At 38.4% G+C, this 27,293-nt stretch overlaps 2 protein-coding genes across 2 annotated transcripts; both read left to right on the plus strand.

The window, feature by feature from the left end:
* Window positions 1–139: 139 nt before the first annotated feature.
* lratb.2 (lecithin retinol acyltransferase b, tandem duplicate 2) lies at window positions 140–3,376 on the plus strand. Its single transcript, XM_057332229.1, has 2 exons — window positions 140–1,167; window positions 2,929–3,376. The coding sequence occupies exons 1-2, from the start codon at window positions 661–663 to the stop codon at window positions 3,082–3,084; spliced, it is 663 nt and encodes a 220-aa protein (XP_057188212.1). The 5' UTR covers window positions 140–660; the 3' UTR covers window positions 3,085–3,376.
* Window positions 3,377–3,418: 42 nt separating this feature from the next.
* Window positions 3,419–9,152, plus strand: rbm46 (RNA binding motif protein 46). The gene is made up of 6 exons (XM_057332227.1): window positions 3,419–3,534; window positions 4,877–5,023; window positions 5,831–6,168; window positions 7,347–7,476; window positions 7,749–8,537; window positions 8,696–9,152. The coding sequence occupies exons 2-6, from the start codon at window positions 4,882–4,884 to the stop codon at window positions 8,887–8,889; spliced, it is 1,593 nt and encodes a 530-aa protein (XP_057188210.1). The 5' UTR covers window positions 3,419–3,534; window positions 4,877–4,881; the 3' UTR covers window positions 8,890–9,152.
* Window positions 9,153–27,293: the final 18,141 nt, after the last annotated feature.

Below are 27,293 nucleotides of genomic sequence, written 5' to 3' on the forward strand. Positions count from 1 at the left end.
GTTAAATTATTATCCTTTTAATTGTAAAATTGTCGTTTTAAAACAATTAAACACTATAATCCATTAGTAGGCCTAATAGTAATTAGGCTAATAAAGAATACATCAATGGGCTATTTGCATTTGGACGACGTTTTTAGCAAAGCGACTTTGTCAAGGAGGAGATTACATTAAAAAATCTAGATTTTTTTTAATTAAGGCTTTCATTTAGTAGTTTTGAATGTGCATTTGTTTACAATTGAACTATTACTTGTAAAATGTTTGTCTGGTCATGTATGGTTTGTTTTATGTAACGTATAGGCCTAATCTTAAAAATTCCAATCCATGTTTAATCGTGGTGTAGACTCGGTTAAGTAACACATATTTGTAAAACATTTGAAGAACTTTAGAGGGAATTAAATTCTAATTGCGGCAACGTCCTTCAAAATCGCCTTTCGGTTCCAGAAATAGCTATTTTATCCCTAAAAGGTGAAAAGGCTGTGAGAGTCATTGTGAAACTATGCATCGTTTGTTCCATTCGGCATGTGATTTACTTATTATTGAGGTTTTTACTGAAAATAGCCTTGGGTTTGTAATCCTCAAGCCCCTCCCCAGTCTGCCTCAAGTAGGATATAACTTGCAGGTGCCAGGCCATCTAGAAGTTCACCACATCTCCAGCTAAGGATGTTTCCCCTGCAGTTTCTCAACTTTTTCTCCATTGCTGTGACTAAAGGTTATGAAGAGAAGAAGAAACCCCAAGAGGTCAAAAATGATATCTCCATCTTCAAAAGAGGAGATCTGCTGGAGGTTCCTAGAACCCTCTTTACGCATTTTGGAATTTATCTGGGGAACAACCGTGTCGCTCACCTCATACCTGATATCCTGCCTGTCTTTAGCAGTGACACCAAGGCCCTGCAGACGATGGTCACAAATAACCGTCTGATTTTGGGTGCAATAGCAAAAAAAGCAAGTGTCCGGGTGGACTCAGTGGAGGACTTTGCCTATGGTGCGGGGATTATATTGAACAAAATGGACAAGGTGTGCAGCCGACCACCGTTTGATGGTGAAGAAGTGGCCAGGAGGGCTGAGAAGATGTTTGGCTCCGTGGCTTACAGTCTGCTGTGGTACAACTGCGAGCACTACGTCATGTACTGCAGATATGGCACCAACATAAGTTTCCAAACCTGCCAGGTGAGATATCAATAGACACATTCAAAATCTCTTCAAAAAGAGGTTTTGTTTGACCAAAAAGGCTTAATGTAAGAAATGTCAATGAAAATTTGGACTTTGGCTGGCTTCTGCTAACAACAAATTTGCAAATGTAATTTGGTGGCAATTTATTTAAGTACATAAATAAAAAATCAGGTTGAGAAATGCAATGCGCATAAATGTAATCAGATCTATAAAGCATTATGGAAACTTGTGTTTGGAGAGTTTTTCTCATGGCAGTAACTAAAGCAGGTTAACTAAACCCTTTAATTCACAAGCCTCAACTGTGTCAAGCAACAACTAATATGTAAGGAATAATGTACAGGCAGCCGGTTGTTATTTGGAATGCTTGATTCTGATTGGCCAGTCGCGACATTTGCAAGTTGGTTATTCCCAGATAACAACCTATCAGGTCAAAACTAATAACACACGGTAACCCGGATGCAGCATATCATTTTGACAGGTTTTATTGACAAATTAAATATAAATATGTCCTTTAATAACAAATATGACATTATATTTACAAATGATTAAACCAAATTGCTTGTTCGTGACATTTGAACGTCGTTTCTTACCTTAAAACCGAAAGTTAACGGCTTTTCCTCGCGGAAGGTCTGCATTCGGTAAAAATGAGCTAATAAAATATTTCAAATTCACATTTTATGTCCAGTTTTTTCTCATGTGAGCAAGTAGCTGATAATGTACAAGCAGCCGGCTGTTATCACGAAATAAGCCCCTTCAGTGTGATACTGATCACACTGTCGGGGCTTATTTCTCCGATAACAACCGGCTGCCTGTACATTTTCCCTTACATAAGCCGGGTCTTGTATCACACTGAAGGGTCTTATTATTACCACATGAGAAAACAACTGGACATGAAATGTGAATTTGAAATATTTTATTAGCCCATTTTAACCAAATGCAGACCTTCCACGAGGAAAAGCTGTTTGCTTTCGGTTTTAAAGTAAGAAACAATGTTCAAATGTCACGAACAGGCAACTTGGTTTAATCATTTGTAAATATAATGCCATACATGTCATTAAAATACATATTTATATTTAATTTGTAAAAAAAACTGTCAAAATGATTTGCTTCATCCGGGTTACCCTGTGTTATTAGTTTTGAGCGGTTGTTATCTGGGAATAATGAACCTGCACATGTCGCGACTGGCCAATCAGAATCAAGCATTCCAACGAGTGTAATAATATTGCATGTTTGATCGAGCATTAAAATGCAGTTTTTCTTTCTTTGTGAAGTAGACAGCAAGGTGTTTAGACTCACATTTTTGAGCTGTTTTTTTCTGTTTGAGTTTACATAATGTTGTTATGGAGGCCTAGTTGGTCTTTTTAGCTTGTTTTGAGAAAGAATGTTAATCTACAGATTCTGGGGAACAGGCCGTAATCTCTTAAAACTCCCTCAATACTAGCATTATCTTTTCATCAGGATTATGCAAAACGTGGTAAAATTATGTTTTTGTCACAATAATCTAAAATATACCAATGTGCCAAGAATCTTTTTACAATTACATAGAAATTAGCTGCAATCGCGAAATTTGTGATGGTACTAAATGGTTTCTCCTAAATCCAGCATGGCTGAACCACAGCAGCCCACTACTGCCACCTCGTGTTTAAAAACTGTAACAAGTGACTTTCCATCATTTAAATCTGATCTACCCTTTACATTTCAATCTGTTTTAGTGTTATATAAATAAACACTTTGACATTTTTTTCTTCTTCTTGACAGTTCTGCAAAGCCGTGCGGAAGATTGTATGCAGCAAGACCACTTCTCTCATAAGCCTATTAGTGTGCTTGTTCATTGTGTTATTTCTGGGGTCCATGTCCATATTTGGAATTTTACTCACAGTCTTTATTCCCTTTAATATTTGGATGGCATCCTGAATCTCTGCTACAAGCCACGTCAGTCAGAATACGCTGTTATCATTTATTGGCCATTTTTAGTTACACATAAACTTTATCTCCTTTTATCACGGTTGAGCTATTGAAACATACACAGATGATAGTGTACATGCTAAATTAGCAGGGCAGAGAATACTTTTTGATTATAATTATGTACGAATGTGATCTTTCAAGTGATGTTAAGGTTTGCCAGATACTTTATTTTCTTACTGTGTGTTGTGGCTTACAATAATATGTATATTAGCTAAATGAATTAAAGAACATTTTTATATTATTTGCTTTGTCTACACACATTTGTCTTCAGATTCAGATAAACAGATCTTGGTATTACATGGTAATAACAAACGGATTCCCTTTTGGTCTTTGGGGGATTGTTCCATTCTACGATGAGCCCTAAAGCACAAAACTACAGTATATAACTAGAACTGAAAGGTACACAAATTCAAGACATTTCTAAAATGGGGTAACATAATTGTCTTTAATACGTTTCTTCTATAAATAATCAATAATATTTGTCAATATTTCTGTTATTTTTAAACAATGTAGATTTCTGTAAGGAAGGAAGTTACTGTGACCTTTTTAGTTTTAAATGTTAATGTTCCTCCTTTTTTCTCCCTTGTAGTTGCAGTAACATGCAATTGCGTCATTTGGCCACAAAAGAGCGCCCATATCCCTTTTAGTTGAGCTGTGTAATCCGCTGCAAATGTAAAGAGAAAAACGTCACATCATTGTTTAGTTTTGTCTTTAAACCACATCAGTAGTACACACGCCGTTGTAGTGCTGTCAGATACTGTTTCTCATGTTCAATAAAAAGCGGCAATGCATATCTTCAAATAGTATTAATGTACAGTAAATGAAACTATTCAATAAAGCCCCTTAGTTTCCCTAAACCCCTCTACATTTAATATTATACTTGTAAATCACTTGAGTTGAAGATCAACTGGCTCGAGCCAAGGAACGCTCTGGCAGCTGATTGGTTGAAACTTCACTGTCTCACACACACAGTATTTGACACAGTGAACAAGGTCAATTCTGTAAATCATCGAGTTCGTCGTACAGTTGTCAGCATATTTCACGTTTCTTCACTCGTTTGTTTAGAGTCCAAAAGGAAAAATCAATTACGTCAATACCAGGTAAGGCAGAGACGACAGACACGGGAAACACGCCCAAGCTGTGTGTTATTTTAACGTTACCCACTCAGACGTTAAATTCAGGTGGTATTGTTTTCATCCCCTTTTTAATAAAATATAGTATACTGAATTAACTCGTCTTGCTCGACGCATCTCCACTCGTTGAAATGGTCTGTCTGTAGCGTTCAATAAACTTTTTACCTCAGAATGATGACGTGGTTTTTCCTCAAAACCATCGACTTAATAGCAATAAATACACCCAGTTTAGGTTTTGGGAAGGGTGATGCTTCTCAAACGAAGAAACTGATATTGAATTACATGATATGGTTGATTTTTTATCGATGAGAGACAATTAGATGGTTATGATGCTAACGTTAGTTGTTGTGTTTGCTAACGTTAACTGAGCGCGAGACACTAAACCGAGCCCCATCACAAGTTTCACATAAAGTGACATTTTCTCAGAATAAAATACTGCTTTCAACGGGTTCCCATATTTTTACGCCTCTTTAAAGAAACAGGGGCCTGTAATTAAAAATAAGCAATAATGATAGAGCCCAGATGACATGAAGTTAAGTGTAATAAGTTACATTACAAGAGAAGGGTAACGGTCAAAGTAAGGTTTCATTGCCCTTTGTTTTCTGAAGTGATCATGGATGAAGGTAATACCAGTAAATTCTGCGAGACCAGTAAGACGGACAGCTCCAAAGAAGCTGCTCTTTTGGCCCTAATGGACCGAACAGGCTACAATATGGTTCAGGAAAATGGACAGAGAAAATTTGGTCCACCTCCAGGTAATGTTTGAGCATTGTGTGCTATATTTATCATTGGCTCTTATGACTTGTGATGTTTTCTCATTTGTAAATTGCTTTGGATAAAAGTCTCCTAAACACATGATTTATAATGATGTTTTATGCCTCAAAAGTGATGAAATAAGAAAGCAATAGCACATTACTGTTATGTAGGTCAGTGTTCTGTAGACGGCATTTCTGTTAGTCAACATGAAATTAAAGTTAATCCTATTTACTTCTTAAAGGTACAGTTCACCCAAAAATGAAAATTGTGTCATCATTTACTCACCCTCTTGTCTTTTCGATCCTGTACGACTTTCTTCCACAGAAGACAAAAGAAGATATTTGGAAGGAAGTTGGTAACCAAACAGTGCCGGCACCCATTCACTTCTATTTTATGGACACAAAACCAATGCAAGTGAATGGGTGCCGGCACTTTTCGGTTACCGACTTTCTTCCAAATATCTTCTTTTGTCTTCTGTGGAAGTAAGAAAGTCATACAGGAGACAATAGGGTGAGTAAATTATCATTTTGAAGCGACAGTTCACCAAAAATGAAAATTTAAGATGGACAGGGTCCTTCAGGGTTTCTCACATTTAACTCTGTGTTATAAAAGTACAATGAGTTTTCAATTCTGTTAAATGTTGACTTCAAGCAGAATTTAATTATTTCGTATGATACACTGTAAAATGTGCAACCACTCTTTTTACACGTATTTCCTAAAGATTGTGTTTAAAATGATGATGTATAAGATCAAAACCTGATGTTTTTAGTCGCTTCACTTAGAGATACATTATAATGGCTGTTTAGGTTGGGAAGGCCCCCCTCCTCCACGAGGCTGTGAGGTGTTTGTTGGTAAGATCCCGAGAGACATGTACGAAGATGAGCTAGTTCCTGTCTTTGAGAAGGCTGGGAACATCTATGAGTTCCGTTTGATGATGGAATTCAGCGGGGAGAACCGTGGTTACGCCTTCGTCATGTACACCACGCGCGAGGCAGCCCAAACAGCCATCCAGCTCCTTGACAACTATGAAATCCGCCCGGGAAAGTTCATAGGAGTGTGTGTGAGCCTGGACAACTGTCGCCTGTTTATTGGGTCCATCCCGAAAGACAAGAAAAAGGAGGAGATCCAAGAAGAGATGATGAAGGCCAGTATACTATTGCATGCATCTGAGTTTTCAGCTGCCTGGGTTGTTCACTTCCTGGCCAATGCTTTGTGTGTTACATTTCTCTTTGTCAGCGGTTCTCAAACCTGTCCTCCTGGAGGACCCCTAGTTCTGCACATTTTGTTTGTCTCTCTTAAGCCGGGCTGACACTACGGGACTGTGAGACTACTTGAATTGCTATGGCGCTCACACTACACAACAAGGTTTCTTGTCATCCTTCATCTTGTTGTTGTAGCAGCATGCACACAACACAACACAACACAACACAGACAAAGTGCACTAACAACAAGACCTTGGTCGAGGAGCAGATGCGACCAACAGCGAAAATACCTCCCACATCGCACTAACTTCTAGTTTGATGGTGGATGGCAAGCGAGTTGTTGGTGCGGTTACGCCATCCACTGGAATGGAGCTTGAAACATTATTGATATTAAAGGGTTTTCCATATTCTATTATACAGACTTGTTGCTTTAGGATAGTTTAAAATAGCTTTATGTCTGTTATACCAGCCATTTAACACGCTCTGTAATGTTAATAAATATATGCCAGCTGTTTTAAATTCCTCCAATAATTTGAAGCAAACCTTCTGCGCTGTGATTGGCTGGATTAGTTCCACAGTGTCACACACAACGAGATCACTTGGCGATAATATCAAGCAGGTTTGAAAAAATCGTAATGTCTGGGATAGCTTGAGACAGGCCAGGATCACGTTGCTGACCTGCTTATACTTAACGAGCTTCGGCGACCGAAATGAGCATCGATTTGGTCGTGATCCGGGGGTTTTGTTGCAGACCTTGGAAATCTGTCCGCGACAGCAAGATTCAGCCAACAATCGCGTAGTGTGAGCTTTCCATTATCTGACATGCCCAATTCAGGTCTTGTCATTTCTACTAATGAGCTGATGCGTTGAATCAGGTGTGTCAGATTAGGGAGATATACAAAATGTGTAGTACTACGGGTCCTCCAGGGCTAGGTTGAGAACCATGTCTCTTAAGTAAAGTCACTTTAGATAGGAACAATTCTGAAAGACATTGCATGGTATGTCATTAGCGCAAACAAAAACATGCATGAACTTTTTATGTCATTAAAAACGCGTTTATGATGCTTTTGACAATTAAATAAAACTAATGTGAAGTCTATTCACTGTAATGCTAATCCAGGTGACTGAAGGTGTGGTGGATGTAATTGTGTACCCCAGCGCAGTGGACAGGACGAAGAATCGTGGCTTTGCCTTTGTTGAGTATGAATCTCACAAGGCAGCGGCCATGGCTCGCAGGAAACTCATCCCAGGTACAAAAGCATAGTGGAAATATACAAACTGTTTTTTATATCTGCTAAGAAAAGCACCATTATTACTATTGTGAGAGCTCTGTGAATCCAGCTTTCATGTGGCTCAACTGGTAGGAAAAGCACACAATTCAAGGAAAAGCACATAAATGCACACAAAAACTGCAAATGGACACAACATGCAACTATTTATAAAGTTTAACCGTTACAATTAAACAAATTGGCACATTTTAAAACAATTCATGAAGCCTTTACCTGTTAACTTGATGTTTCAGGAACGTTCCAGTTGTGGGGTCACACCATCCAGGTTGACTGGGCGGAACCAGAAAAGGAATTGGATGAGGAAACCATGCAGCGCGTGCGAGTCCTGTATGTCCGTAATCTCATGCTGAACACCACAGAGGAGACGCTACGCACAGAGTTCTCAAGGGTGAAGCCTGGTGCCGTAGAACGCATCAAGAAGCTAACAGACTACGCCTTCATCCACTATTATAACCGAGAGGATGCTTTGACCGCACTTGAATCAATGAATGGAAAAGTGATCGATGGTTCACCCATCGAAGTGAGCCTTGCCAAACCTGTCAGCAAGGATGGGAACAGAAGATCTGGACCACGAGGTACCAACAATGGAACGGCAGCTTGCAGTAACTTTTGCGATTTCAACTTCTTGTACCAAAGCAAAGATGAAGTGGGAACAGGAGTGATGAGTGATGGGTTAACCGCACATTCGATCGGCTTGCCTCTACACCTGGGACACCTGTACGCGGCAGACTCGGATCGCTGCGTGTACCCGTTCCTCCCAGGATCTACTCTGGTGCCGGTCAGCCTGAGTGTCCTGAAGCCCAGTCAACTAAGCTCGGCTGTATCGCTGCTGGATTACTATTGCCACAAGAACGACTGGTCTCCACCGGAGTATCACCTTTACTCCCTAGCAGGGCAGGAGGGAAAAATTCTGCTCATCTACAAAGTGGTCCTCGGCAGGAGCAGCTACATGCCGGATAAAGTCTGCACCGTACTGGAGGATGCGAAGGAGCTTGCTGCTCAGAATGCATTATGGAACCTGGGTAAGTTTCTCCTCGTTCACTCTGTGGTGTACATCGTGTTTACACAACTTAAACTTTCTTGAGAGCGAATGTGACATGCTGTTTATTCTGTGTTGTTCAGCTGTTCTTTATTTTAGTAAAGCGAACCAAGTGTGTGCGTGTCTTTTTATACATAACAGATTGTTCAATCAGTTGTCCTGGATCGCCTGTGAATTTGTCTCCTCCTGCACCTTCTGGCTCCAGTTTTGTGTCTTTTGGGTGTAGGTCTCTGCCCTACCCAGCGTACCCCATGGCACCCATCTCACCTCCCTTACCTGTCTCCTGCTCGCCCGCCCAAAGACTCTTTATCCCGAACCAGTCATCTTTTATGTAGTCGAGTCATCCGGTGCCTATAAATTTCCTCCGTTTTATTTACGGGTTCATAATGTTATGTATGTAGAGTTTTGCATTTTTTACTGCTAACCGTTCTGTTTAACCGGCACTAAATTTCAAAACAGTTTTTTTTTGTTTACATTCAAGCCACTGTTGTTGTTTTAACATATATTCTGTTTGGCTCTTTGTTTTCCAAGTCGTCTCATATTCATCTTTTCATCTTCAGAAGCATGTTATTTACTTACATTTTATAAAATACTGTTTATGTATTGATATATTGATGTTATACCAAATCTATTAATACAGACACTATTAATAAAACAACCGTTTTGTCTTAACAGTGAGATTGTGGGTATGTAATTTTCCATTTTCAAATTTGTAGGCTAATTTAGATCCCTACTTGGCAATTTGTAAGTCCTACAAAATGAAGACATAGGTGAAGTAAATGAAGGCAATGTTTGATTGTTTTGGATTAAAATATGAACAGTTAATGACCGTGATGAAATGGTAATAATTAATCTACAGTATAAGAAGTGATATTTTTGTTTTGAGGCGGTTTCTGCTTACAACAGGGACAAAATGTTGAATGGAGAAACAGAATACTGAAGCTGTTAGTAAGGTTAGTAATAGGAGTTCTTTTTTCTCTGGTACTAGTCATTCTTGTGCTTTTGTTGTATTTATCAGCTTTAAGTGCAGTTTTGAATAGGCCTGTGAAGAACGTAGAAGGCGGTCAGAAGCAGGATGTGGTACGACAAAGACCAGAAATGTATGACTTCATGGTGCTGTCTGAAAGGTCATTTTGCATTAATAACGTTTAAGTGTTAATGATAATTTTGTGATTTTTGGTCTAATAAGGATCTGTTGTGCACATTCCCTTTAATCCTCAGCCTGATGTCCATACAGCAGAAAGAAGAAAACGTTTGAAGGAGACTTTTCCTTGACTTGAATGTAGGCATGTGGCTGCATTTGTATTTTTCTAGAAAAGAACCAAGGTTGCCATCTTCACTGATTCATTATGGAGTGTTTGATGGTTGTCTGTGATTCCCCACGGACAGCAGGTCGATTTTCCTTAGATAGTAAGTAACTGCACTTATCAACATCAGTAGTCTTTGAATAGGCCAATAGTGATGTCATCAAAAGTGACGTGACGTTCAGTTTGGGTGATTGTTCATAAAAAGGTGGTCTCGAATGAGAAAATTAACCTGTTGTCCTTTGGTGCTCATAAAAGTGCTTTCAGTTTAGATTTATTTTTAAGATTTTTACACTGTGAGAAACCTTCCTCATTTGGCAAGCACTTGTTTACATCAGGAAAATAATTCATTCAGTTCAAAAGAAGGGCTTTAGCTTTGAAAATCCAGAAGGGAGCAAGGGGTGGCTGTTTTAACAACTTAAGAAAACATTCACTAGTATCCTTGGAAACTACAACCGAAAGCTTTGTTGCTACAGAAACAGCCCAGTTTATTCCCCTCGTAAAAGATGAGGGCAGCCAGGGTCTCAAAGGTGTCTTGGTACTTTGCATGTGCATTGTACTTGCAAATGCTTGTTGGTTATAGCTGTTTTGCCTAATGTGTTTTATTTTGATATATTTAATATCCGTTGCATCTGTACAAATTTTACTCACTAACACTGTCTTTTTGTTTTTCATAAACGTCTAACTTTGGAACCCAAATTTAAGGTCCAGAAGCTTTTACTTTGTAAATGCTACACAACTTAATGAATTTGGTTATAAAGATGCTATGCAAACTATTTTTCACTAGGGGGCAGTGGGATGCTTTGGCTCAGTGGACCCTTTTGACTTCAGGTCTCCCAATATCCACAATTTCTATCCAATCATATATTGTAAGGCTTGGCATAACTAGAAAGATGTATATTTGTTGTAAAAACTTATTTTAATGCCTTGTTGTCTTATTTTAAATCATCTTTTGCATCATCTTGAGGCCCCATTGGAAGTTTGTTGAGGCTCCCTGGGCCCTTGGTCCCCGGTTGAGAAACACTTTGACTGCAAAACTCATCAAATCCAGGTATAGCTCTTTATGGTCTACTACTGTAAACATTTTCCTCCGTTAAAGTGCTTTAGGTGATTTACTGATGAGAACTTATATTCATTGCACTCATTTTCCTTGTAGTATCTGCATGTATAATTTTGACACCAACTTCATGTTGCCCTTTCAGTTTGATTGATTGTGACTGTTAGGGTGGAGAGTTATTGCCTGTCTTTAGCAAATTCATGTTTTAATGTGTTGTCTTCATTAAGTGTGTGGTAGATGTTTGGTGTGCTGGCAGTAGGTCAGTCTTACAGAAGACTGTAGCCTCACAAAATAACCTTTTGAGGGTCATAAAAGAGCACTGTACTGTACAGTCAACTAAATAATATATATAAATTTGCTCGACATTTCATCGGCATCTGAGGTGTTACATTTTGTTTTTCGGTTACAAATAAAACCATTCCCAAAGTATGAATGCCCCATGCATCATTTTAAAGGGATAGTTCACCCAACAATGAAAATTCTATTATTATTATTTACTCACTCTCATGTCATTTCATGCCTTTATAAATTATGTGTTCTGTGAGGTGCCTCACAACGCTTTGTGTTCCTAAATTCTTCAGAATATCTCATTTTGTGTTCAACAGAACAAAAAGAATACAATATTTTTTCCTACTATGGTAGTGGATGATGTCCCAGAACTGAAAATTGCTAACATTCTTCCAAATATCTTTCTCTGTGTTCATCGGAACAAAGAAATGTATACAAGTATGAAATTACATGAGGGTAAGTAAATGATGACAGAATTTTCATTTTTGGGTGAACTATCCCTTTAACAGCCAATTGCCAAGCGTCAAAATTAGGAGTAAATCTTATTGATAAAGTCAAGGGGCCTCTCAGTGCTTGGTTATGAGGTGCTGTGAGAATGGGTTCAGGCGGCAGAGCACATACATCAAAAGTTAGACTAGAGGAAAAGTCAAATAAATCCTCTCTCTCAAGAAAGCTCACGGACGGCCATAAACATGGGACACATTGTTACTTATGATGGTATTATAGGATGATGGGCCTCAAAGGATATAAAGTGATCCCAGCGTCCCATCTCTTACGTCATATATTTCAGCATTAGATTGGATTGTGTGCACCTGCGCGTGTCGGACTCTTAGAGTAATGATTTTTCTACATTGGTATTTTCTGCAATCATAATGTAGAAGTACTACCTTAAAGGGGTGGTGCAACAGTGTGTCATGCATTCTGACTTTTTTACAATGTTAAACGTGCTGTCTTCTCATGCTTAACATGGTCAACTTGTCAAAAAACGAGTTGGGCGTATTACGTTGTAATTCTGTGCTCGATACACTGAATATTTGAACCTGATATATGGAGCCGTCCCAGCGCTAAAAGATGCCGGACATGAACCGCATGCGGTGAGTGAAACTGATGTCTGTGTTTTGTTGGCAATGGGTGCACACGTGCTTTAGTTCAGCCTACCCCTTCCCCCGCACGTGCCGTATGCTTTCGGAAATAATCGTACAGCTGTATCTATCTTTTATAAATGTGATCAAACTAAATACTCTTCGAAGATACGAAGTATGCAATACTACTCTATAGGTACTCAAGATTAATATGAGATTGGCAGAAACCACGTGTTAGGGCCGCTTTAAAGTAGGGTATGTACAGATGTCATCAGAACGTGTACATGCCTAACAGACCGTGCATTGATAGAATGCATACTATTATCGTCTATAAAATCTCTCTATTAGATTCATAATAATCCATTATGATTTATCATGTGTACAACACTATAACATTGCGCTCCATTAACACTAGTCATAGCCTATTAGAATTTTAATGAATGGGTAGTTGATGTATAATGTAGGCGGGAACCCCTTTTGAGGTAGGATATAAGGTAAAAAATATATTTGTATAAGACAAAGTAGTCTACCTATTTAGGTGCTGTAAAGTGGTCATTATTTTACACTTTTGAAAGTGCAAATATTACATATATGGTCTCAATCAGATGTCCAAATGTATGTGCATATTACTGATAAAGATTAAAATTCCGTTTAAGTGGAGTTGCAGACAAGTGTACTGTTTTGACTGGCTAGTTAATATTTATTATGGAACCCAAAGGTACACGATTAATGTGTGCAGTTAGAGGTTGCCATAATAGCTGGTACGAACGCAAAAAATGTCTACAAAACATTTGTTTTGACCTTAATCCACGCACCAGAGCTGAATCAGGATGTCGCGCACCCTATGATCTGCAGCCATTATTTATTATTTTAGCCTACTGAATGCCCTTTCTCCTGGACAATTTACCTACTTGACTACAATAACTACCAAACAGCGTTCAAAGGCAGGCATTTATGGCGAGAGTGACACTAAATGTAGAAAAATATAATTATTATATATCATAGGTTATAAACAAAACATATTTAGCACAACTAATAAACAGTATGCAAATAGTGGTATAATAATATTAGCAGCAGTTAAAATTTAGCTGTTAGCATTTTTATATGTATTTAGCAGTTTAAAGCTTAACAGGCTAAAGCAAACCTTGCTGCCCATGGATCGCAGCTGCATGACTTGGTTAACTGTTACAGGACATTACGTTTTAATTTGGCAGACACTTTTATCCAAATCACATTTAACATTTTGTCAACATGCTAAACAGTACTGATAGCCTAGTTTACCAGGCCATGTTACTATGAGGATTAAAGCTGAAGTAAACAAGGGAGCGAATGAACAACATGAAATCATTTTTATTTAATAGACATATAAACAGACAGTTATTGGTTATTATGTTTTGAGTTATTTTTAGGAGACCGTGCGAAGGACTACATTTGGAACTTTAAAGGCGATTTTCTCAGTATTTTGAGTTTTTAGCACCCTCAGATTCCAGAGTTTTAAATAGTTGAATCTCGGTCAAATATTATCCTTTCCTAACAAACCATATATCAATGGAAAGCTTATTTATTGTATAAATAAATATTGTATAAATCTCAGTTTTGAAAAATTGACACACAAGACTGGTTTTGTTGTCCAGGGTCACATGTAAAGCTCCGGCAGTCACGTGACCTATTCTGTTTACACCGCCATCATGGCAGGCAAGGACAGCCGGGAGTAAATATGAAATGAATGGCGCCAGCATGAGTTTCAAGGCAACAGACTTCACTGCGCACTTTAATTCAAAAGACATAGACATGTGCATAGCAAAACTTAATAGATTAAACATAGCAGATCCCTATAATGCCCCCGGGGTGCTTTTAACGTGTATCAATAAAGAAACAGATAAATTGCCTGACCTGCAGGATCCTAATATCTACAAATACCCCATCAACTTTTCATCGTCTTACTCCGGAGACTCTTTAAAAGCCTGGAGTGGTAAAAAGTGATGTGAATTTTGTGATGGATATTTAACTTTGGAGTCTGCCGGCTTTAACCTGCTTTGTCGTCATTGGAAGGGTAAGTCAACTGTGTTGTTAGCTAACGTAATCGACCCTAGTTGTCCTTGTTTGTAGGTAGCCAGCATAGCTATATCACTGATCTTGCAGGTTAAATATTCCCAAAAAACTAAATGACCCTCCATTGAAGCCATGGGTGGTGCTCAGACATGATAGGGTTGTGTTAGGAGCCTACTGCGATTGCACAGCTGGACTAGGCGAGTGCTGCTCTCATGTGTCTTGCTTAGGATTTGGCAGCATAATGACAGAGAGGAAGAGATAGCGGTGACGTGTTGGTTAGCACGTTTTATTGCAGTTTAATCCTCCATCGGGGAATCGGGATCCTTAGGAATATGATAAAATGATTTGCCCTTTGCTTCCCCCCGCCTGTTCTGGCATCCTGGCGCACAGGAGCTGTCCACCATGTTAAAATAGTTTGATTTGTAAAGTCTATACAGCCTGGTTTTAAATGATTGTTTGACCACTGTCAACACCAATGCTACAGCCGCTCTAGCGCTCTCCTGAATGCCTGCTAAAATGGCAGGGTTCAGATTGCGTGACGTCAACCTCCGGACCTCTAGACTTTCATTCATCTGGGAAAAGTGATTTGAAAAATGATGATAGATTCTTTTAAATTGTTTTTACTCCACACCAGGGGTTTTCAAACTGAGGTCCGGGGACCCCCATGGGGCATCCAGAATGTTCTAAGGGGGTCCCCAGAACATTTCTGAGAAACAAATGACAGCAAAAGTTGTAAAATTCTACGGAAGATTATTGTTTATATAGTTTAATTTCTACAAACAACACGTTGTCTTTATAATATCACACTTACTATTTGTCTAACAGTTTAAATGCTTTTATACATTCTTTTATGCTTTTACATACAAAATGAGTTCATTTTACTGTAATGGCAAACAATCACTGACCTTTCTTTAATTATAATGAAATTACATGCCATGTCAATTGCCCATATACATGAGATGACACCAATTATAAAGACGCGAGAACCTTGCCTTTACCTTTCCAAGAATTTTCCCAGCATGCCGTAAACGTACATGTACAGTACATGGCCTGACCTGCACTTTGTACCTGCAGCTTCCCTGCAAAATACTTTTCACCAAAGGTCAGTATGTAGCCAGCGGTCAAACAGGCCACATCCTGTGACGGATGATGAAAACCCCACCTAATCTCCACGCACACGCAACCCAATCTGGTGAACAGCAGGAGCTATAGTCACATATCTGCTATAGCCGACCTTAATCATTTAGAAAAGAGCACTGTAATCTAGCTGTCTAGCCTCATTGCGTTGATATAGTTTGACCTTTGGCCATTGTGAGCTAGAATATTGACACGGCAGTCACCTATTCTATATATTAGATTTTCAGTGCTCTCTGCATTCAGTGGATCATTTTCAATTTATGCGCATTTAAATGTAATATAAATGTAATTTAAAGCAGGGGGATTTTACGAGTTGACGTATTGCACGTTAACCGAGCAAGGAAGTTGAAACTGGGTTGTGCCATATGAATATTGCAAACGCAGCATATTCTTGTTTCACATTTCCTCTTAATACCTGCAAAGCTGTCTTTTACAGCACTATGATTCACTTCCTGCACTGTTACATTTGCTCTTAGATGCGAATATAACTACATTTTTCTCATGAAAATCCAGACTTTCTTTTTTAAAAAGCTTTCGACAACTTCAGCTAAACAGGTTTGGAATGACATTTGGAGTGGCGTGTCTTACAAGTTCTGCAGTTCAATAGTTGAAACCGCTGCTGTATTATTTGTACAGTCAGCCACTTAAATTGCTATAGGTGGCACCTATGCAGCAAAATCATTACCTGACAGTACAAAGATGAAGAATATATTCTATTATATTCCCTGTGCTGTCAGCTGCTAACTCCTTTCAGGAGCTCGCATGAATTGCATGATTATTGGTGCTTAGTGCTTACTAAGGCTTTTACTCAAACAAACAAATAAGCTGGGGTGTGAACCAATCCCTAAATGTAAGTATTAAACTTACATTGTCACGTAACCCGTCTACTACTGTATATGCAGTGCACATGAATGATGCCCCAAATCATATGGCTTGTTGAAAAGAGGGTGAGCTATTTCTTTCCTAAGCAATCAGACTTACAATTTTCAACCGCTAGATGATGACTCATTCGGAACTATGAAGCAAACAACCTAGCAACTGATAGTAATGCCCTAGCAACCATGCACTATGAAATATCAAGCACAGGTGTTTGGAACTTTAACTAGAGCTAAGGTTATTGTGTAGATAAAGTTAAAGTTTTTCTCGATTGCTTAAACACATTTCTTGAAATTATGGCTCCTTTTCTAGAAACTCTAAACACAAATCAATAACTTCTCAATTCCCTCAACATCTTATTTTCGCGTCAATGAAGCTCTCCACTCAAAACCATTCAAACTTGCTGAAAAAGCAAACTTTTCCCCCAAACATGACACACAAGCCCTCAGAAACACTCACACTACAACATAGTCGCTTTTCGGCGAAATTAGCCGTTTTGTTAGTAATTTATGTGAATTGTGTAAATCCGAAGAGTTTTTTTTCCATGGGGGGGGTTTGTTGGGTCTTAGGCGTTTACTCTTGAGCGTCTGAAACGTCTTGGTCCAGCACCTGGATTCGTTTGGCCAACCAGAATCAAGATAACAGCTCACAGCATCGTCTTTTTTGGTCCTTGGGCCAACCAGAATCAAGATAACAGCATCATCTTTTTCTGGTCCTTGGGCCAATCAGAATCAAGATAACAGCATTGTCTTTTTTTGGTCCTTGGGCCAACCAGAATCGAGATAGCAGCATCATCTTTTTCTGGTCCTTGGGCCAACCAGAGTCAAGATAGCAGCATCATCTTTTTCTGGTCCTTGGGCCAACCAGAGTCAAGATAACAGCATCATCTTTTTCTGGTCGTTGGGCCAACCAGAGTCAAGATAACAGCATCATCTTTTTCTGGTCCTTGGGCCAATCAGAGTCAAGATAACAGCATCATCTTTTTCTGGTCCTTGGGCCAATCAGAATCAAGATAACAGCATCATCTTTTTCTGGTCCTTGGGCCAATCAGAATCAAGATAACAGCATTGTCTTTTTTTGGTCCTTGGGCCAACCAGAATCACGCGTTCTAAACGTCTTGTTTGCGCCTGTGAAAAGCATTGCTGAATGGGACGAACGCAAAGTGTCGTCTCGGATAAAGAGAAAATGGTGTTGATATTTATTACTCATTTCTCATTTATTACTCATTACTCACAAGGAAGGGGCACCTCTCAGAATACGTAGACAAATAAAGATCATTTTAGATGTTTAATTACGACTTCAGTGTTTCCCCTAGGTTTACGGCTTTGGGGGGAACTGCGGTCTCTATATTTTTGCGGCGGCGGTCCGGACAATCCTTTTTTTAATAAATAATGTTAAATCAATCAATCTAATGTTTTATCAATGTTTTACTTTATAATCTGATAGCCACAGTCTGTATGAAACAGAAGGTCTGGTAACTGAGAAAATGTGTTGTAGGCTCTGGTGCTGGAGCGAAGTCCCAGTGGTCTATTTTAATATTTAAAAAAACTACTGACAACAAAATGTAACAGCTGAAATAAATATATCATGAGCAGGAGTACTTACAAAGTTACTAACAGCCTTTCCATGCCATTCATACTAGAACTGATTCTAAATATTCTTTCCAATTAAAACATGATTCACAATGAAATGCTCTTAACATGCTGATTATTTATGCTATTAATATCATAAATGCTATATGTAGATACAAGACGTTATGTTTTATAATCTGTCACACACCTATATAGCAAACAGTAAACTGACTGACAGCTAAAAATACTTTATTACTGCTGCATTTTCGTTTACTTAAGCGTTACAGAAAAAGTGTCCATTTATTTACCTGCTCTTGGTGTCTGCAGGTCTTTATATGTGACGTGTCTTTGGCGGTAGAAGCAGCGCTCACGTAGCGGAAAGGGTTCAAATGAAGCGCGTTTGGCGCTAAATAAAGATATTAGAGGATATAGCGGCAAAATATAATCAACATAAATATCCCTGAGTGCGCGTGATGTGTACAGCTCAGTTATGTACACGCGCTGCTCAATTTAAACCACAGAAATAGTCTGATTTTTTTAATGGTTCATTGTGTCTTGCGGTCCGGATGGAACGAAGGATAAGCTGGGTGAAAACCTGTCATCCGGTGGTAACTGGACTGTTGCTTGTCAGGGGCAGGGCATGCGTATTTTCACCACCCTGGGAGCGTTTAAAAACGCAATATTTTATCTGCTTTTCAGGTGGTTGACGCGACATATTTTCCCACACGCGCTCTCTGTCCGCTGGTGAAAGTGTGCTTACCTGTGCGCGCACTCGATACAGAGAGGAGAATTGTAAAGGCGCGACCACGTAGAAACAGAAATGACATGCCGCCATGTAAATAAGATAAATAACATAATGCTATTTAGTTTGTTTAGTACGAGAACAAGGTGTAGACATGTTATATAGGAAAGGTAACCTTACACATCTTCTGAGTTTGCAAGTCTGCTTAGACACTGTTACTAAAACCTCTTATTGGGATTCAAGAATATAGTAATTTGACAGCTCAGTGCCTATTACAATACACAACCTATAAGAGTGCAGAATGAGCAAAATGCAAGAATGAGCTGTTGTTCGGTTACCAACTTTCTTCAAAATATCTTCTTTTGTGTTCTGCAGAAAGAAAGTCATTCAGGTTTGAAATGACAAGTGGGTAACCAACTTGGCCTGAGCAAGTCTGAATCCCTCTGCTTATAATGAAGTACTGAAATTTGACTGCATAACAGCTGGAAGAAATGGGGTCACGAAAACATTTTGCTTTCATAATGTACTCCTGGTGCGCTGAAAGTAAAAAACCTAGCGGGGAAAGTAAATCTGCCCTCATTTCAGTTTCAATCAAGCACATTATTAGCAGGCAGATGGAACTGGATAAATCCCAGTGCACTTTTTTTTTTTACAAAATACAACAAGCGACACAATAAAAACGGTTGAAGTGAGACACAGGGCTCAAAAAACCTTAGCGAGAAGAGAGGTAATTTTCACAAGAATTACAGAAACGCTCCATGGATTTGAACGTTTAGCACCCAAACGCTCTTGAGATTCATGCTCGGCGCAGGCGTAAATCCTCGACGTTTGCTGCTGACGATGGAGCCCAAATCCCTGGTATTTGTCATCTTTCACCAGCTCAGAGTGCATGCCCGGCGTGAAGTGAAATAGCAGAGGTGGCTTTTGAGTGTAGATGACTAATGATGTTCATCCATCTATGTCATTAACCGCGCTTACAAAAGATAAAAATGATGTACTACGCGTACAAGTTCTCGGTTAGATGAAGAGACACTCACTTCGTGTCTGTAGCTCTCTCAGCACACTCAAAGCTCTCGAGGGTTTAAGTATCGAAACCCGAATGTTTTTCATTTTCCGTTTTAGATGGGCTCAAGCTAATTCTTCGGAATGCCATGCATAAAATATTACCACCGACATTCGACAGGTATCACAGAAAAAGCCGTCTTGGGAAATCATTTGACCACCCCGAGCTCTATAAAAGGTCAGGGCCCACAGATGGAGTAGCCAATCGGAATTGCTTGTTGACATCAGGGTCAATGGTCAAGGTTTGGATTATTAGCATCAGGAGTTGACCCCTGTTGGTATCGTTTCCAGTGTCCATTTTTGGACTCATTTCTCTGTTTCTTCCTTCACACCCACTGTCACATCGGATGTACTCACTGGATAACTGTAAATGATGGGTTTGGGACTTTGTGTGTTCTTGTGGTGTCACTGGCCATCGTAACTTGTAAGTATGTGGTTTTCCTCTGGCTCCAGAGTGATTAGTCACAGGACACTGACTCATCATCTCTGCTCGCCCCTATTATAGACCTCATTGATCAGGGTTGCAGACGTGTCTTTGGAGAATGGATTATTATGGAGAAGGCGTGTGGTTGAAGCTTTGGGAGGCCAATTTGGCAGCTAATCCTGGTGGTTGTACATTTATGAAATTGCCGGATGCTTTTATCCAAAATGACTTGAAAAGCATTCTAGACATGTATTTTATATATGTGACCCTGGACCACAAAACCAGTCATAAGTTGCACGGGTATATTTGTAGCAATAGCCAACAATACATTGTAGAGGTCAAAATGATCGATTTTACTTTTACGCCCAAAATAATTAGGATATTAAGTTAAGTTCACGTTTCATGAAGAATAAGAACATTTCCTACCGTAAATATATCAAAATTTTATTTTTGTGAGTGGATGCAGCAAGATCGCGAACAAAAATGGCTGAAAACATGCTACAAACTTCGCTCTTTGGGAATTACCCACTCAAGTTTGGTATCTATGTAAAGCTTAGAATTTCTGCTTTCGGGTTCATCTACTCTCCACGGCGTCATTACAACGGTAAGCCAATAGAGAGTTTTAAAACAAACCTGTTTCTTCTTAGCAACGGCCTGCTACAGCGCCTCTGGTGGACAACTTTAAAGGAGTTTTTCTCAATATTTTGATTTTTTTGCACACTCAGATTCCAGATATTTAAATAGTTGTATCTCAGCCAAATATTGTACCATCCAATCAAACCATACATCAATGGAAAGCTTATTTATTCAGCTTTCAGATGAATAACTGTTCCCTTATGTCTGGTTTTGTGGTCCAGAGTCATATGTGTGTATCTGTGTTTGATACATTTCAGAGAATCTATCCCATGACCAACGTAAATGCAGTGCAAATGACATTTATAACTATTTATATTTTTTTTAATTTGGCTAGTGTCGAATAATATAGCTATTCAAATTTAATTTAATTTATGTTAATATTCATTTATATTATTATTTTATTGTATAATAATTGTATTAAATAAACGATTTGTTAAATTTTGTTGTATGTTCATTTTATTAAATAAGCAATTTGTTGAATGGGTTCTGCAGTTTGGTCGCATTTAAACAAGCCGTATGGTGCACTGACATCTTGGTATCAGAGTCTGAACTCAAATTATTGGAGAGACAACTTTAGCCAAGTAAGGGGCGATTCACATTTTCTTGCGCAAGTTCGTTATTTTAAATGTAGACACGCGGTAGTCACGCGCAATTAGGGAGCGATGTGGTCGCAAATTTTACTAGGCACGTCGGGGCCGCATCGACATGGAAATAGTTCAACTTTTCCGAGGGCTGCGCGCACCGCCGGTCATTTGACAAGAGAAAGCAGCACGGTTCGCGGTTTCCGTACGACGTGAAATGTGAATTGGGCTTAACGGTTCTTCTCGGTTTCTTTTGATTGTTATCAGAAATAATTAACAGGCACTCTATTGTGTTGTGAATGTGTACCGGAAGGTAAGGTGGGGTCACAAAAGTGTGCATGCGAAGTACCGTTTGTTCATGTTGTTAAAATGAAACTGTCTATATCTAAAATCTCACACAACAATTGTGGATTGAACATTAGCGGAAAAACTTTATAATACAGGACATCTCCTTTTTTTGAAAAGGAGAAAAATCTCTCCGGATGGTTGATGTTTTTGTAACACCTATTCTGGTTGCCTCAGCTCCAGGTGTCACATAATGACAGTCTTTGAAATCCCATACTCTCCACACCACGCTGCTGAGAGGAGGCGTAATGCTCGGCTGGTTGCTGTGATTCTCGTCCTCTCAAGCCTGTGAGATCACAGAGGCTAATGGAACACATTTACCAACATTAAGGGGTGACCGTATCTGGGTCATGTCATCCCCTCATTTCCTATAGGAAGCTGTGATGATTCTGCCTCATCATGTCATGTATTTCTTGGTCTTGTGACAGAATCTTGGCAGGATCCTTTGTTTCATGTGGAGAGAGACAGTTTTGGATCTTTTGGACCGCCATACTCTCTCTCTCCAGGTCTCGTCTCTGTTCCCGCCCTTTCGTCTCGTTATTGCTTGTTAATTAGTTCATGTGAAGCTATCGCTTTACAAACAAACCGGGCATTTTAAGTATACATCAACGAGTATTTACATTGTCTGCGGTACCTCGGAAAATTGATGCACGATAATCACGTGTGCTGAACAGGGATAATCGTGAATATCGGTCGAATGAGAGGTCAGATGTGTTGCTATAGAGACAGGGTTGCCTGTTTTAGATGTTTATCTGAGGCATGAACAAAAGATCATTGTTTGATCATAATGCCTACATCCTTCGAGGTGTAGCTTCTTTCATAATGCCCATTGAAATGGGTTTTTGTGGTTGGAATATAGAATGCAGTGAGAGCTTTATGTGTGAAAACAGAAAACATTAGGAGCATTTGTAATAGCGAGTGTGCACCAAAAAAACCCAAGAACTTTGCATTGACTTATTTTACAGCATCCATGCGGTACTTGTTGTGAAGGTTGTTTATTGAATTTATTGAGCTCATTTCAGTGCAACATTTTCGACTTTTAATGCATCTTGGAAAGTGTTCTGCAATGCCATGCCAAGTTAAAAGAGTTTAATGGAGCCATGGGTTGTGATGTTGTAATGTACTTTTAAAGAGTGCCACTTCAGAAGGGAACGGATGTTTCAGTGGGCTCAGACCTGAATCGTGAGCATCTTTTATGATCCTTTTTTGATCTTTTGTAACTAACTACAGTAAACCAGACAAGACACTATCATTATTAGACACTAATTATTGGATTATTAGACAATTATATTAATTAGACACTAGACGCTAACTAGAAAAAAATAAAAGATTTCTTATAATTTATTGTCAAGTCCAAATAAAATTAAAAATGTAATTTTCTGTTCTATTTTGTTTATATAGACAGTTTCGTCGGATGCACATGCCTGGCCCGAAGTTAACTTCTGGGGCCAGTTGCATAAACATAGCAGCTAAGTTAAGACTGTGTCTTAACAACTGGTCTCACTGGCTAGCAATTATTTAGGACTAAGTCTTACTTTTTAGATTTTAATTAGACCAATCTACCTTTTTATGTGTCTGACTTAAAGAAGTTATGACCCGTCTTGTAGAAAAAATTGGATGAGTAATTTGTAAGACTATAGTCTAAGCAGTTTATGCAACCGGCCCCTGGTCTATTACATTTATTAAATTAATTTAAAACTACTCATCAGTTGTTGATTCTTTGCGGAGGTCCACCTCCGCAAAGATAAGTTTGGGCCACATAACAGTTGTTTATGTTGTTGCTGTCTATTGCACTTTTCACAGTTTTGCATTGTTGCAAAGTAGCTTTACATACATTAAAGGGAGCAGTAACCATAGTAATTGTACTACAGTTATAGTTATGATCCATAATTATTATAAAATAAAATATTTTAATGTGCAAATTGTTTAAATGATATATACCATTAATCCCTGTTAATATTAATACAGTTAGGAGGTTATTAACAAATGGCTATAAATGGCATCAATAAAAAGGCGTTTTCAAAATCTTTTTTAAAATGATAGTTCACACAAAAATAATTTACTCATCCTCTTGTCCTTTAAAAACCTTTTTGACCAACTTTCTTCCGCAGAACACGAAAGAAGATATTAGGTAGAATGTTGTTAACTGTCACTGATTCACTTGCATTGGTTTTGTGTCCATACAATAGAAGTGAATGGGGGCCAGTGCTGTTCGTTTACCAACTTTCTTCAAAATATCTTCTTGTCTTCTGCAGAAGATAGAAAGTAAAACAGGTTTGAAATGACAAGAAGGTGTGTAAATGATGACACAATTTTAAGTTTTGGGTGAACTTCAATCACTTTAAAATAAATGCATTTTCGCATTGCGTCTCGGTACAAATATCTAAATGATATATAAATATAATAAGGAATATATTATATTAGTAGTCCTAGTATTAGTAGTATTAGTATATTGTATGGAGTACTACTCAAGCCTTAATCTCTCGTGTCTTGTTTTATGAATGATTCATTCATTCATTCAGGCTTCGCTCATCTGCGTCACTTCTTCACAGCTTCTTATTTCTCATATGGCCAGTCGCCGTAACCATGAGTTATTGTGCAATGTTCAACCATTTGTCTCTCTCTCCTCTCTGTATTTAATGTTATATGATTTTTCATCATGACCTGTGTTTTGAGGTAACGGATTATGGGTTGTTCTCCTTTGACCTCTTGATATTTCTCAGTAGAGCTTATTATCCTTGGCGTCCATTAATCCATCGTCATTCATCTACGTTCCGTTTCGTTTGTACTGGTCTCTCTGTGAGCGAGTGCATCGCTTCCAGGGCACTTGAAAAGTGCAGAGAGCTAACAGATGGTGTCATGTTTATTTCGGTGCTTTTTGTCGAGACTATCCAACTAATGACCCTCAGAATGGCTGTAATGGCTTGAAATTAGATCTGATAAGAGTGACAATGCTGTGGTCAGACTGCAGATCTTCTCCTGACACTCTCTGATGGTTAAAGGGCACAAACACTCACAGATGAAAAAATTACAGCTATTACTAAAACGTTACATGAGCAGAACACCGCTTATTCTCTGTCTTTTTTGTTTCTTTTTGTCCCTGTTGTTCTTTAAACTGTGTTGAAGCCTCCGTGCTGCTGTTACTGTTAAAGTTGACTTTTGGGTTGTTCTTCCACCAGAAAAGAATAGTGTACTCCAGCAGCTGACATGTGTCAGGGTTATGGAAACAGAAAGAGGTTATGAAACTTTTAAACTGAATTTATATAAGGATGTGCTGCAAAACGTTTAACAATTTGGAGTATTGAGATTTGCATATCAAACCACTTTTATCTGGCAGACATTCGGTTCTGTCTGCCACACACTCCACATTGAGTCTTTAAATGGGAAGCATTATCCTCATCTTAGAATTGAGATGTTCAGATATCCATGGATGAAATACCTGGTTCAGGCTCATGCAGTGTATGGTATGAATAGACTGTTCAACATGAAAAAACTGATACACTCCACAAGCTGACACTTCTTTTTACCATGCACTACAGTTTCATGGACTATAATGCATCATGCATTGCACCTAATGCAATAACCATCCATTACCAAACTTACAGACCTATATCTGTACTATGTGCACTGTATGGTTGATCCATTATACATGCACGTTCATGTGTACACCTGCATATTTATTGTGTATGTTCAATGTCTAATGTGTATGTATTGTGTACTGTATATTGTGTATATACTGTCCATATGTGTATAATGTATATTGTCTTTTTTGTACAGTCTGTCTATTTATACTTTGCACTGTTCGTCTGCACTACATACTGTCACTTAAGTCTGTAAAGTCATACAGTTGTCTGTCCAACTGCATTCTACTTTGTATGGAGTACGCACCCAAGACTTTCACTCACCACACGTGGTGATGTGACAATAAGAGTGAGTTGAGTTGATTTATGAGTAGGATTCCCTACGCTGTTGCCTTGTTGTCTTGGATTTATTTTTTTTCATCATATTTCTTGTTTTTGGCTTTTTGCATACAATATGAACCTGACACGTTTATGCGATTAGTAATATTGCAAAGCTGTTCAATAAAACAATGAACCTTGTTCTATTTGGGATTCAGACAGAGGAAAAGATATAAAAATAGTACGTAATAATTAAACCGCTCTCGTGAAAAAATACTATAGCATACTTTAGTATTTACTATAAGTAAACTGTAGTATACTTTAGTGTATCATTATACTGTAATTACTTCACTTTGTTGATGTATACTGTGGTATTTTTACATACTATTTTTACAGCCACGGAAATATGAAGAGACCATTTCCAATTGTTTTTGGGTTTTCTGAATTTATTATTTATTTGGTGTGTGTTAAGGTAAAATGAACATTTTTGTTTCATTCCGTGAACTACTAACAATATTTCTCCCAGATTTTAAATAAAAATATTCTTTCTATTTGCATCTATTTGCAGAAAATGAAAACTGGAGAAACAGGTCAAATTAACAGAAAAGATGTTCTGTATTTTTTCAGAACTCAAATACAGCAAAGAAAACAAGTTCATATTCACGTTCAAGCAGGACAACAGTAATATTTTCACATCTATTTAGGAAAAGTTCAAATATTATTTTTTTATTTGATAACCTGGATTTTTATCACAGTTTTCATGTGTCTTGTCATGCTGTCTTTCACATTGCTGTTGGCTGACTTTGTTACTCCTGAGGTTTGATTTTGTTGAAATTCAACAGACATTGGACTGGAAAATTTATAATGGTCTTTAAAAAAATTTCAGCGGCTATATAGTGAATTGATAAATTATTATAGATACGCAGCTTACTTTTAATGTACTATAGTATCTAGGAATTTTACTACATCTTACTATAGTAAATCCTGAAGTATACTACATTATACAAACAAGAGAACATTAATTTCTTTATTAAAAATAGTAATCACAATGAAATGATTCTACAAAGTAGAATTTAGTAAGCTGTAGGCTGTTTACGGTTGCCAGGCAACGCTGATGCTTGGCACTTCAATAAAGACTTAATGGTCGGTTACAGACAGTGTGCTTATTTTTTAATAGCAAAGAATGCGTCTAGTTGGAGCCAGCACTGTTTTACAAATTAAAACTACCATTCGAACGGTACTTTTTGATGTCTTCTTGACCCTTCAGAAGGAGTGTAAACAGAACCAGATTCATACAAAAAAAGAAAATCGATATCCATAAGGAAAAAGACCTTTGGCTGTAGTTGAAAAGCTTCCATTGCTATTGATTGCTTGCCTGCATTGCTGAGCGACTAAAGCTTTGGTCAATCAGTAGAATCTCTATGGACCTGCCATGTGAACCATTTAACCATTCATACAGGCCAGTAAGTTACTAATCTTTGCGGTCTCCCATATCTACCCACTGGGACGGATGTATAATTAATTACATATTGTTAATATTCCAAACACGAGTGAAAGGAAACATTTCGCTGAAGGCTGTATTTATTGAGGTTATCTTAGGTGCAGTAACAAACCGCAGCTTGTCCTTATACTAGTCTACAGCTTCTGTCGATTTAAATTGGGGTCAACTCGTGTCATACAAAA

The sequence above is a fragment of the Triplophysa rosa genome, linkage group LG4, assembly GCF_024868665.1.
Source record: "Triplophysa rosa linkage group LG4, Trosa_1v2, whole genome shotgun sequence".
Classification (NCBI taxonomy): Eukaryota; Metazoa; Chordata; class Actinopteri; order Cypriniformes; family Nemacheilidae; genus Triplophysa; species Triplophysa rosa.

Coding starts and splice junctions, on each gene's coding strand:
- rbm46 (XM_057332227.1), top strand. CDS start 4,882: ATGGATGAAGGTAATACCAGTAAATTCTGCGAGACCAGTAAGACGGAC. Junction 5,024..5,830: donor AAAATTTGGTCCACCTCCAG/GTAATGTTTGAG, acceptor ATGGCTGTTTAG/GTTGGGAAGGCCCCCCTCCT. Junction 6,169..7,346: donor TCCAAGAAGAGATGATGAAG/GCCAGTATACTA, acceptor ATGCTAATCCAG/GTGACTGAAGGTGTGGTGGA.
- lratb.2 (XM_057332229.1), top strand. CDS start 661: ATGTTTCCCCTGCAGTTTCTCAACTTTTTCTCCATTGCTGTGACTAAA. Junction 1,168..2,928: donor TAAGTTTCCAAACCTGCCAG/GTGAGATATCAA, acceptor TCTTCTTGACAG/TTCTGCAAAGCCGTGCGGAA.